The 13,463-nt window shown below is 50.9% G+C and overlaps 1 protein-coding gene across 1 annotated transcript; it reads right to left on the bottom strand.

Annotated features, from left to right (window-relative positions):
* Window positions 1–3,758: 3,758 nt before the first annotated feature.
* LOC132233833 (uncharacterized) lies at window positions 3,759–9,488 on the bottom strand. The gene is given in 1 exon segment (XM_059695083.1): window positions 3,759–9,488. A coding segment is annotated over 1 exon segment (5,151 nt). The 5' UTR covers window positions 8,910–9,488.
* Between the last annotated feature and the right edge of the window lie 3,975 nt (window positions 9,489–13,463).

The following is a 13,463-nucleotide window of genomic DNA, read 5'->3' as shown; positions in this document are numbered from 1 at the left end:
GTGTGATTGATTCCTTTGCTTTAATATTTCTTCCACTCATCCTGACTCATCTCCATTCCTCTGTCTCCACCACAGCCTCATGTTTGTGGTATTAGATTAAAATCCTAGTATGGAACAGATTTCTTACTTTCAGTCCTTCTCAACCCAAATCTACCCTCTGCACCACTTCCTGATTAATTTTCCTAAATCACTGCTTTTATGAGGCCAATCCGCTTCCACATATTAATGGTCCACAATATCACTTCTTAAAGCACTATGGAAATTCATCCCAAATTAGAAAGAGTGGAAATGTCCAACAATAGAGGATTGTTAAATATAATTTGGTGTTTTAATAAAATAATATGCAGTCATTAAGAACATGTGATAGAAAAAAAATTATTGATCTGAAGGGAATATTTGCACATTGTTGAACATAAAGAAAGCATAAAATAAGCCACCTAGATTAGAAGTATGTACAAATTCTATAAAAGGAAGTAAATATTCTTTGACTCAAAATTTTGCTTCTGGGAATTTATTTAAGAAAATACCAAAGAATTGGTGCAAAGATTCCAAATTCATCTTCACCCAAGAATTGTTTTTCATAGCACAAAAATTAAAAACAAGCTACAAGTCCAAAAATATGGGCTTGAATTTCTGTTCACAATCAAGATAAAGTAACAAAAGACCTACACAGTATGTTCTCTAACCACAATGGAATTAAATTAGGAATCAATAACAGGAAGTTATCTGGACAAACCCCAAATATTTGGAAATTAAATTACATATGTTTATGTAACCCATGGGTCAAAAAAGAAGTCAAAGGGAAATTAGGAAAATTTTTAACTGAATAACAATGAAAATATAGACTATGAAAATTGATAGAATTACTGCTAAAGCAGTAATTACAGGGAGTATTTTTGCTATGAAATCTATTAAAAAACACATACACACACAAAAAAAGATCTCAAGTCAATGAAATCAGCTTCTACCTTAAAAAAGAAGAAAACTTTCATGTTCCTTAAAAGAGTCAAACCTACCAGGCTTGCTCAAGAAAAAATAGATAACCTGAAGAGCCCTGTATCTATTAAAGACATTTAATTTGGAGTTTTAAACCTTCCCACAAAGAAAATTCTACCTGCAGATTCCTTCACTGGCAAATCCTATCAAACATTTTGAAAGGGCGAGGGCTATGCCCTCCATCCTACCCTGGATCCTCCATGTTGGGGCAGAGGCCATGTGCTCAGAAGAGTGCCTTCTTCCCGGAAGCCCAGGCCCCTGTGTAGGGTCCCAGGACCCCCGGTGTATCCGACGGAAGAGGCGACAGCCCCAAGTCAAGCGCGGAGACCAGAACTTGATGCAAAAGCAAGAGGTTTCGTTTATTACAAGCGCGGCGCAGGGACTCGCAGTCAGACAGGCAGCAACCCGAGGGAAGTGCGGGAAGTGCTGGCCGACTGGAGCCCCGAGCAAGGGCAAAGCATGAGCTTATAAAGGCAAAAACCACACGCAGGTGGCCTGGAAAGCAGGAATTTGGTCTAACAACCAACTCATAATTCATTTCTCACAAGGACAGCCTGTGTCTGTAGTCGACTCATTTCCCAAGGACAGCAGGAATCCAGGTTATCAGTTAACCCATAACTTATCTCTTACACGGACAGGCTTGTTTTCGTAGCTGACTCCCTTCCCTGGGGGCTCCGGTGGTCTGTCTTACATTAACCGGTCCCGGGAGGAGATAACATAACTTTGCTGTGACTAAACCTAAGCACCAGGGTCTACGGAGAAGGTCAGCTGGAACACAGGAGGAGGGGGAGGCTTTCCTCTCAACCTTGTATTTGCTGAGAGATTTAGTTAAGGAGGGGGAGTGGAGGTCTCAGCGGCCTTGGAGTGGAGGTTTCAGCGGCCTTGGTCCTTTCATTCCCCCCTTTTCTTGTGGGGAGTTTCAATCATGGAACTACAGATTCTCCTCTAAGGACACAGGCTGGTACTGTTGTTGGAGGACCATTACCTGAACCGCACTGATCCGGTCCCGAATGAAGGTGACTAGACGGTTCAATATGCATGGCCCAAACGTTAGAAGGAGGAGAAGAATAATTATAGGCCCCATCAGGGAAGAGATTAAGGTTGTGAACCAAGGTGAGCTGTTAAACCATCCTTCAAACCAGCCCTGTTTGGTTTCTCGCTCTCTTCTGCGAGCTTCTAACCTTTCCCTGAGTTTCGACATGGAATCCTTTATTACTCCTGAATGATCAGCATAGAAACAGCATTGCTCCTTGAGAGCTGCACACAGCCCTCCCTCTTTTAAGAACAGAAGATCAAGTCCTCTCCTATTTTGTAGGACTACTTCAGACAGGGACGTTAGAGACTCCTCAAGCTTAGTAATAGAGTGTTCTATATGTTTGAGGTCCTCATCTATGGCAATCCTAAGTTCCTCGGTGTAGGTAGGGCCTTTAATGAGGGCTGTTGCTCCCGTCCCTACTCCTGCCGCGACCCCCAGGCCTACGATAGCGGCTAAGGTCAGGGAGACGAGTTCCCGTTTACCTCGATGGGAAAGAGGGTAGGGGTCGAACTCTTCCTCAAAGGCATTAGCTTGGTAGTACATAATCTTAGGAACTAACTGGACAAGAATACAATAATCTCGGGAGCGGTTGAAGACCTGAGCTGCCAGACAGGGGGTGAGCCCCGTACTGCAGGCCCACCATCCCCCCGTTGGGGGTACTAAGTAATAGTTTAGGAGGGAAGGGGGGGCTAGGCTCTCGCTGCAGAGATGCTGGCGGTGTCTCGGCACTTGCCCTATACATGTGCCTTGTCCTGAGACCTCAGTGAGGGTCAGCTTCCCCTGCTGCCCCCATGAACAATGATCGTGACTGGTGATGTTGGTATAGTTTCCCCGGAAGGCTATTCCCTCATAGTAGGGTGGCCCTGTATTCAGACAAAGCCAGCAGGACTCAGTTAGGTCAGATTTGGACATGTTCAGAAAACTATAGGCCCCCTCTACTAGACCTAACAGTCTCTGGCCAGTGCCAGCCTCCGGGTCCATGGGGTCTGCCAATTTTTCTCTGGAGACTGGGCTGGTCCCTGTGGGTGCTGGGGTTGTGACGTGGGGCTCCCCTTTCTCAGGGATCTGCCGGCTAGACAGGACGGGATTTGGCCCTACTGCAACTGGTGGCCTGTACTCCTGTACATCTAGGACTACTTTAAAAAGGAGACCATCATCATAGTGCTCTTTATATAGCCGGAGCCCCCACGTTAATCCCCAGCGCCATTTGTTCAGCTCATAGGATCGCCCCATCGGGGTGAAGGAGATACTTAACGCATTAATCCACCCCCTATGTCCAGAAGATTGGCTCTTATTCCTCTGGACCTGGATGAGCTCCCACTCAGGGGGCGGTTGGACCCAGTGTACAGTTCCAGTTGTCTCACATCCCCAAGTTGCACAGAAAAACTCTCGCTCTGACCCACAGTTACCATCATGCCCTTGTCTATCCTTGGGGCACACGTAGAACGAGGTTCTGGAGAGGCTTTGGCGGTTTCTAGTACCGCTGCAGCCCGGAGCCCAGGAGGGTGGGTCATCATAGAAATGAGTCTCAGGTCCCCGCTGGGAAGTGACTACAGTTTCACGGGGAATATCCCAGTCAGGATTCCCGGCAGCCATAGCACAGAGATCTGGTGTTAGATCTGGCCACCAGGTCCCTGGCGGGGCTACGCTGGAGGTTGACCAAACTGTCTGCCCGGTATGGGGGGACAGTACTTTCCAGGTTAGTCTCTTTGGGGCATGAGGGTTGCTACTTATCAGTGGCAGGCTCAGCAAGAGGATGAGGGCGGCGGCGAATCCGCAGCTTGAGAGGGTTGTCGGTGTTCTCCACAGTCCATCCGTGGCCATCATCCTCTGGAGGAGGTGCTCGCTTAACGTGGGAGGCGTGGATCCAAGCGGCTACGCCGTCTACCTTGACTGCCGTCGGGGTTGTCAGTAGCACCAAATGGGGTCCTTTCCACCTTGGCTCGAGATTAGCAGCTCGATGTTGTCTTACGTAGACGAAGTCTCCGACCTGGAACTGGTGGGGGACCTGCAGCTCTCCTGGTTGGTAGAGGGCAGCCAGGGGAGTCCACACCTCCTTCTGGACGGTCTCGAGGGCCTTCAGCCTGGCGAGCAGGGATTGAGGGGTGTGAGTATCTGTGGGCATTGACCATGGGTCAGTGGCCAGGGGCGGAGGGGCCCCAAACAGGACCTCGAAGGGGGTCACTCCTAGGGGGCCGGGAGTATTTCGCGCGCGGAAAAGGGCAAAGGGAAGGAGCACCGTCCAGTCTGCCACGCCAGTCTCTAAGGATAATTTAGTCATAGCCTCTTTTAATGTTCTGTTCATCCTTTCTACCTGGCCTGAACTCTGGGGCCTGTAAGCACAATGTAACTTCCAATCCGCCCCTAGTATCTTGGCCATTCCCTTACTTACCTGGGCAACGAAGGCCGGACCGTTGTCTGATCCAATTACCTTTGGAATTCCAAACCGGGGGAAGATGTCTTCTAAGATCTTCTTGGCGACCACGGTTGCAGTCTCCCTCTTGGTAGGAAAGGCTTCTACCCAACCTGAGAAAGTATCTACAAATACTAGGAGATATTTGTAACCGTATCGGGCAGGTTTCACCTCGGTGAAATCTACCTCCCAGTAACTTCCTGGTCGGTCTCCCCTCAGTCTCTGTCCCGCCCCGACTTGGGACGGGTGTATATTCACCAGTTGGCACGCCTTGCATTGCTTGGCTACTTCCTCTGCGAGGCGATTGAGTCCCCTGACATAATGTCCAGTTGCCCGGCTGGTGGAACAGAGGTGTTTGACCCCCAGGTGGGTGAGGCGATGTAGTTGGCGGAGGTAGGCGGTGGCCGCTTCCCTTGGTACCACCATTTTTTCCCCCGTGGTCCTCCAAACCCCGAATTTGTCCCTATGGTATTTCTCTGGTCTTTTAAGCAGATCTTCTTCTTCTTCTGGGGTGTAGTGGGGGGCTCCTGACTGTAATGCCGTGGGGCCAGCAGCAAGGGCGAATATCCGGGGCCCGAGGGCGGCCTGCCTTGCCTCAGCATCCGCCTTCCTGTTTCCCACGGCTGTCTCTGAGGTCCCTTTCTGATGGCCGGGACAGTGAATAATGGCTACTTCCCGTGGGGCATGGACGGCCTCTAGGAGGTCAAGGATCTCTTGTTTATTCTTAATCTCTTTCCCCGCCGATGTGAGAAGGCCTCTCTGATGGTATATGGCCCCGTGCACATGAGCAGTAGCAAAGGCATAACGGCTGTCAGTGAAAATATTGGCTCGGCGGCCCTCTGCAAGCCTGAGGGCCTGAGTTAAGGCAATCAACTCAGCTTTCTGAGCTGAAGTTCCTTCGGGCAAGCTGCTAGCCCAGATAGTTCGGTCTCGATCGACTACAGCTGCACCCGCTACCCTCTTACCTTCATGGAGGTAGCTACTGCCATCTGTGAACCAGGTAAGCTGAGGCCCTGCCAGGGGAGAATCCTTAAGGTCTCTCCTTGGTCCCGTCTCTTCTGCCAGGATGTCGTGACATGAGTGTAGAACTTCCTTACCCTCGGGATTCACCTCCGGCAATAATGTAGCCGGGTTGAGGACCACCGGAGCCCCGAAGTGGACTCGATCTTCGTTTAGCAGGAGGCTCTGGTAGTGAGTCATCCGGGCATTGGACATCCACCGGTCCGGTGGTTGCCGGATAATGCTCTCGAGGGCATGCGGAGCCACTACAGTCAGTTTCTGCCCTAAGGTGAGCTTGTCTGCATCTTTTACAAGCAGGGCAGTGGCTGCAATTGCTCTTAAACAGCCCGGCCACCCCCTAGCCACAGGATCTAGTCTCTTGGATAAGTAGGCCACCGGCCTCTTCCAGGGGCCTAAGGTCTGAGTTAGGACCCCTCTGGCTACCCCCTTTCTTTCGTCTATAAACAGGGTGAAAGGCTTGGCTACATCTGGTAACGCCAATGCCGGAGCAGAGAGGAGGGCCTCCTTAATATTGTCAAAAGCCTTTTGATGGGCCTCCCCCCATTCGAAGGGACTCCCTTGCTTTGTCAGCGGGTAGAGGGGCTCCGCCAGGGTTGCAAAACCCGGAATCCAGAGGCGGCAGAATCCGGCCGTCCCCAGGAACTCGCGTACCTGTCGGGGGGTCTGTGGCCTAGGAATCTGGGTGACTGTACTCTTCCGGGCCTCAGTGAGCCATCTCTTCCCTCCTTCTAGGGCGTATCCTAAATAGGTTACCTTCCGCCGACATATCTGCGCCTTCTTGGCTGAGGCCCTGTACCCCAAACGAGAAAGCTCTAAGAGCAAAGCTCTGGTACCTGCCTCACAGTCCTCTTTCGTGGCTCCGGCGAGGAGGAGGTCGTCCACGTATTGGAGAAGAGTGACGCGTGGGTGGTCCGTGCGGAAGGCAGCCAAGTCTTGGTGAAGGGCCTCGTCGAAGATAGTGGGGGAGTTCTTGAATCCTTGGGGAAGCCGAGTCCAGGTCAGCTGTCCTGTCATCCCCGAGTCAGGGTCTCTCCACTCGAAGGCGAAGATATTCTGACTGGCAGGGTGCAGCCGTAGGCAGAAAAAGGCATCCTTTAAGTCTAAAACTGAATACCACACGTGAGACGGAGGGATGGCACTCAAGAGATTGTAAGGGTTGGGAACCGTGGGGTGTATGTCCTGTACCCTCTTATTAACCTCCCTCAGATCCTGCACCGGCCGGTAGTCGTCAGTTCCCGGTTTCTTTACGGGGAGGAGTGGAGTGTTCCACGGAGATTGGCATTTGACCAGGACCCCTAGATGTAGGAGACGTTGGATGTGGACCTTGATTCCCCTCCAGGCTTCTTTTGCCATGGGGTACTGTCGCACCGCAATCGGGGTTGCGGTAGACTTAAGTTCTACTACTACAGGGGGCCGTTCGGCAGCTAAGCCCATCCCCGCAGTTTCAGCCCAAGCTTCAGGGTATTGCTGTAACCATTCCGCTATCCTCCCATCCTCTTGGACTTTGCCCTCAAACAACCGGTGTTCATCTTCGAGTTGAAGTGTTAAGAGGGTAATTGGTTCCCCATGTTGGGTCAGGGTCGGCCCTCGTGGAGTGAAGGTGATCTGGGCCCCCATTTTAGTTAACATGTCTCTCCCCAGAAGGGGGGCTGGGCACTCTGGTATTACGAGGAAGGAATGAGTCACCCTTCCCGCGCCTAAATCCACCGTCCGGGTGGTGGTCCAGGGGTATTGTTTATTTCCTGTTGCCCCTATTACCCAGGAGGTCTTCTGGGAGACCGGCCCTAGCGGTTTCTTGAGAACTGAATACTGGGCTCCCGTGTCCACCAGGAAGTTAACAGGCTTCCCCTCCACCTTAAGAGTTACCCTAGGCTCGGGGAGGGGATCCGAGCCCCGACCTCTTCAGTCACTATCTCCCTGAAGTGCCAGCGCCTTTTTCGCTAGTCTCTTCGGGCACTCCCGCTTCCAATGCCCTTCCTCCTTGCAGTAGGCACATTGGTTTTTGCCTAACGGCGGCCTGTTGCCCAGGTTACCTGCCCGCCTTCCCTTCTCTTTCTCCTGCGGCTTATTTTCTCCTATCGCTGCGGCCAAGATACGAGTTAGTCTTTTCTCTTCCCTTTTCTCCCTCTTCTCTTCCCTTTCCTCCCTCTCCTTCTCTTTTCGCTGCTCCTTTTCTTCCTCAGTCTCTCTCTTATGATACACTTTCTCTGCCTCCTTAACTAGGTCCCGGAGGGTAAAGTCTTGCAGCCCCTCAAGCCTCTGCAGCTTCTTTTTGATGTCTAAAGCTGACTGCCCTATGAAAGCCATGGCTACCGAGGCTTTTTGTTCCTCCGAGGTGGGGTCAAAGGGGGTGTACCGCCTGAACGCCTCCATCAGCCGCTCAAGAAAAACGGAGGGCGGTTCAGTGGGCCCCTGGACGACCTCTCTTACCTTAGCCAGATTTGTGGGGCGCCGTGCTGCCCCTCTGAGGCCGGCCACTAGGGTCTGGCGGTAGACCTTCAGGTGCTCCCTACCTTCTGCCGTGTTAAAATCCCAGTCCGGTCTGGTCAAGGGAAAGGCTGCATCCATCAGATGGGGGAGCTGGGTTGGCCGGCCGTCGGGGCCGGGAGCGTTCTTTCGAGCCTCCAGAAGAATCCGCTCCCTCTCTTCTGTAGTGAAGAGAGTCTGAAGTAGCTGCTGACAGTCATCCCAGGTGGGCTGGTGAGAGAACATAAGGGACTCGACTAATCCTGTTAAGCGTTGTGGGTCTTCTGAAAAGGGAGGATGGTTAGTTTTCCAGTTATAGAGGTCCGCTGAGGAGAAGGGCCAGTATTGGAGCGGCTGGAGCAGGGCCGTCTCATCATCGTCCCCGCGAGGGGGCGGGGGCCCGTACGGCCGAAGCGGACAGGCCACAATTGAATCAGTTGAATCTGGGGATGTGGGACGTCTCCTTTGGCTCCGAGTTCCCTGGGCCGGTCCCTCTGCACGGGGAGCAGGGAGTGCTAAGGGCTCTGGTCTCTCCGGCGATTCCGGCTGGAGAGGAGAAGGGTAAGGGGGTGGGGAGTCCAAGAGGAGAAGATCAGCTTGAGAGTCAACCAGAGGGGGTTTTGCCTGGCTCGTGGGAGGGGTCCGGGCCACGAGAACCCGGGAGGTACCGGGCGCCAGCCAGGGTTTTAACCAAAGGGGAGGGTTTTGGACTAGGTCCTGCCATACAACGATATACGGCTGCTGGTCCGGGTGGCCCGCCGATCCCGACTGAAACACTTTATTCTTTACTGCAAAAATAAGAGATAGGTCAAATGTCCCATCCGCCGGCCACCCTACACCTAGGGCTGGCCAGTCAGATGAGCAGAAAGTCTGCCAAGGACCCTTCTTGACGCTGACGGAGAGGTTGAATCCCCGATTCTGGACATCTTTCCAATGCGCCACTGTAAGAGACAGAGGGGTGCTGCTTCCTTGGCCCATGTTTCCTAGATCAGAGAGAAAAAGCAGAAGACAAGCACAAAGAACAAAAAGTGACACGACGAGACACCGAAACCACACGAATCTGAACAGACACAAAACGGCCGCTGAGGGGTGATACCCCTCCCTGATGCTGGTCCGGCCGGACACACGAGTGCCCGTCGCCGGACCGCCAGAAGTGACCAAGACCTCTTGGTCACCACCCGTTCCTGGGGCGTCCCCCAGGGTGGCAGTTTTTCTGGTCGAAGACCCTTCAACCAGAGGAGCCGACTCCTTACGGAGCCGGCAACCTGCCTCTTCAAAATGAAAACCGAAACTAAGGACGAACAAAAGACAAAACAAACACCAAACGACTCCGGAGTCTGCTTACCTCCAAGACCGATCCTAGCGCTTGAGGGGGGTCGCCAAATCCCGGACGAGCCCCCAAATGTAGGGTCCCAGGACCCCCGGTGTATCCGACGGAAGAGGCGACAGCCCCAAGTCAAGCGCGGAGACCAGAACTTGATGCAAAAGCAAGAGGTTTCGTTTATTACAAGCGCGGCGCAGGGACTCGCAGTCAGACAGGCAGCAACCCGAGGGAAGTGCGGGAAGTGCTGGCCGACTGGAGCCCCGAGCAAGGGCAAAGCATGAGCTTATAAAGGCAAAAACCACACGCAGGTGGCCTGGAAAGCAGGAATTTGGTCTAACAACCAACTCATAATTCATTTCTCACAAGGACAGCCTGTGTCTGTAGTCGACTCATTTCCCAAGGACAGCAGGAATCCAGGTTATCAGTTAACCCATAACTTATCTCTTACACGGACAGGCTTGTTTTCGTAGCTGACTCCCTTCCCTGGGGGCTCCGGTGGTCTGTCTTACATTAACCGGTCCCGGGAGGAGATAACATAACTTTGCTGTGACTAAACCTAAGCACCAGGGTCTACGGAGAAGGTCAGCTGGAACACAGGAGGAGGGGGAGGCTTTCCTCTCAACCTTGTATTTGCTGAGAGATTTAGTTAAGGAGGGGGAGTGGAGGTCTCAGCGGCCTTGGAGTGGAGGTTTCAGCGGCCTTGGTCCTTTCACCTGCTGGCCACGCCCGGGATTTCTAATGACAAGCAAGGGATGTTCGCGCCATAGAGATGACCACATCCTGTGCAACAAGACCCGACTTGGTGCCTGGCCAATCCGAAGGGCCCACAGCTAGCCCCCTCCCCTCACTATTAAAGCCCTGATTTTCTCATGGATATCACTCGGTTTTCCGGTCGCTGCGTCGACTGGAGGCCCGGGTCGGGTTAGCTAACTCAATAAAGGACCTTCTGCTTTTGCATCGGACTGGCTCCCTGGCGTGGTATCTTGGGGATCTTGAATTCTGGGCATAACATTTTGGGGGCTCGCCGGGATCCCCAACACCATCGATGGGACTCCCAGTCCGGAGGGCCTGACTGACCGCGGTAGGTAGGTCGTGTTTTGTGTGTGTCGTGTGTTTTGGTGTGAGCTCACTTCTGAAATCTGTAAATGCCTGTAAATGCCTGTAATAATGATCCCGCGGATGCACGGGATCAACAGGTGGGAGGAGCCGAGGGACGCCTCGATCCTCCGTCTGAAGGGGTATAGCTTTGCTTCCGCGGAGTCGGAAGGTCTGTAGGAAGCCCCTTAATCTGAGACAGGCAGGAGGAGTCGGGGGGCGCCCCGATCCTCCATCTGAAGAGGGGAAATTTTGCTTCCGCGGAGTTGGAAGTTCTGTAGGAACCCCTCAATCTGAGAAAAGGCGGGTCGCTCCTGCTGGTTGGCGCGCAGCCAAAGTCTGGCTTTGGGTTTGTTTTGTTTTTTGTCTTTGTTTTTTGCTTCCATGGAGTTGGAAGGCTGTATTTCTTTGGGCCCTTTAGTTGTTTGTGTTTCCGTTTTATTTTGTGGACTTGCTGGATTAATAATTTCAAGGAGATTGGGGGAGGCTTTAGAGCTCCCTCAGGAATGGGGAAGTTGTTAGGAGTTGAATGGATTGTTTAAACTCTGAATGAATGTCTGATGAAAGTGTATAAATGTGGAGGGAGGGGGGACTGCTCTCACCCCTCCTTTGTGTGGCAGTCGGAGGCTGCCTGAGTGAGGGTCTGTGGAAACAGGTCACCCCCTCCCCAGGTAAATGCGTCTGGGATTTCTGTGCACGTGTAGGGAGAAAAGCTGGTTTAAAACTAATGTGCACACCGTCCGATTTTGGATAGGGTTTTAAGCTAGCGTCTCCTTTCAAAAGTGCAGGATAAATCCCAAGACTAATCCATAATAAAGAACAGTTTTTCCAAAGGGGAAAAAAAACAAAAAACTGGTCCTTTGTTAATTAAGAAAGCTTTTCTTAATGGAGGGAGGAGATAGTTGCCTCCTGCCTGCAGCAAAATCTTAAAGAATGTGGTCAATTTACATCTGAAAAGACCAGGGAGGCCAAAAACCTGTCTTGCAAGGCTCGAATGTGGTTCTCCAGAGCCGCTTGAAAGTAAAAAGTAATTTGCCTCATGAAAAATCTAGAAGACAGAATTAAATCTGTTGGTTAAGTATTGAGAAATAAAACTAGAAAACACTGCTTTCCTTAAACTAAGGACAATTAAAGGTTATGTCAAAGTCTTTCAGGTAGAAACTGTGGTTTCATACTGATCTTAAAGGGCTCCAGTTACCTTGCCAACTCAGTATTTGGGAGACCCAGGATATGCCTAAGTTTAACCTAGGTTCTAGATAATATGTTTACTTAAATATGTATCTTTGTTGTTTAAAATTGTTTAACTAGTGCTAATCATCTAAAAATTAAGGCTAAAAGTTCTAGCTACCTGGAAAGCATGGCCTTGGTGTGATAGAAGGAAAAAAGAAATATTAAATGGATGGTAGACCAGTGAGCTGGGACTGGTCACTAATGATGGATTGTAAGAAGGGCTGGTTGTGGCCTAACTTCTCCTTCCTTGGTACCCCTGAAACGTCAGAGGGTACTTCTGGCCTTGGTTTTCTAATGTGTTTAATCTGTCAATTTTGTTGTTTCGCCGAAATCCTCTTGAGTGACATTGAATGATTCTTTCCTTCCTCTTTAACTTTTGGGGGACTGTGTGAATGGATTAATAGCTTCTAGATGGTATTCACCATCGCTGAGACTTCCAGAGAGAAGTCAAAACTCAGACTGGCTACACAACTGAAACAGATTTGTTGGTATTTTGTGATATAAATGTGGACCGTTTCTATCTGGATGAGACATAGGTCAAAAGTCCTGTCCTAGGATGTGAGAAAGGGAGGCCTCCACATCTGTTCCTGTCTGCTCAAGATCCCAAGACTGTAAAAGTATTTGTTCACTGAAAGGATGTAAGTATGGATGTTTATTTGGTGTTTATATGTCTACTTGGGTATAATTATTTGTTCATGTAAGTGTGGAAGTATATTCTGCGCTAGGTTGGAATTTTGGAATTCTAGGGTAGATTTAAAAGGTATTTACGGCTTTTCTAGTCTGATTGGGACATTTAAAGGTGAGGCTCACAGTTCCTCAGGGCAGAGATTCCATGGGCCCTTCCCCCTGCCTGTGCTGAATTAAATAATACAGGGCAGTGTCATTTAGCTTGCTGGTTAAAGGAAAACAATGGGCCTTAGAATCTGTAAAGGTGGGCAGGAATGAAGCTGGTCAAATGTACTGAAAGGGTTTGGTACCTGTTGCTGCTAGCAAAGGAGGGGCTGGTACCCCTTCTAGCGCACTCCCTTCAAAGAGGCCTGGTTGCTGCTCTGCCACAAAGGGAACTGGTAGAAAGGCAAGAAAGCAGAGCGCTGTAACTGATAAACAGGGTTACCTAGAAGCCATCAGGACTTTGAAGTTCTCCAAGAGAGGAGGAATCTGACTCAGAGACTGGCGAGGACTGGGTCGCTTTTCTTTAACTATCTCTTTCCTTGAGAGGGCTCCAGAGGGCGCACGAGGACATTTGGCCACGCCTCCGCGCCATCTATGAGACCAGCCCAACCCCAACTCCTCATCAGCACAGACCAGGAGATTGGGTCTACATCAGAAGGCACCGCCGGGAGACCCTAGAGGCACGTTGGAAGGATCCCTACATTATGGGGCTGACGACCCCCACCGCTCTCAAGGTAGACGGCATCACAACCTGGGTCCATCCGGAAAGACTTCATCACCAAATGGAGCATCGATCGATAGAGATCAACCCAACCTGCTCAAGCTCAAGCTACGGAGTGCTTGACCTGCCTGATTCCGGTAACATGACTTGCGATCGCTCCTGTCACCAGGAGCCCCCACAATACTGTGTAATACACTTAGATAATGCCTGCATCTTCATGGACATGGCTCCAAAAAGACAAGGACCATTTATAGAATCACATGTTTAGTAGAATATTTGGCTACCTGAAGCGGCCATGATGCCAATATTATGTTTCATTGTATTGATATGTTATATTAACCTTTGATTCCTTTGCAGGTTTGAATGTATGTTGGCTGTCCTGGAAGGGAGCTGTGTGGGGTGACCCCCAAAAGTAAAGGGTGCCTAGCTGCCAAGGGGGCAGGTGCCCAACTGGGCAGGGAAGGGTGCCCATCAGATTTTGGTCTCTATT

Source organism: Myotis daubentonii, chromosome 4 (assembly GCF_963259705.1).
Source record: "Myotis daubentonii chromosome 4, mMyoDau2.1, whole genome shotgun sequence".
NCBI classification, from domain to species: domain Eukaryota; kingdom Metazoa; phylum Chordata; class Mammalia; order Chiroptera; family Vespertilionidae; genus Myotis; species Myotis daubentonii.
This window is presented reverse-complemented; position numbering and strand designations above follow the sequence as displayed.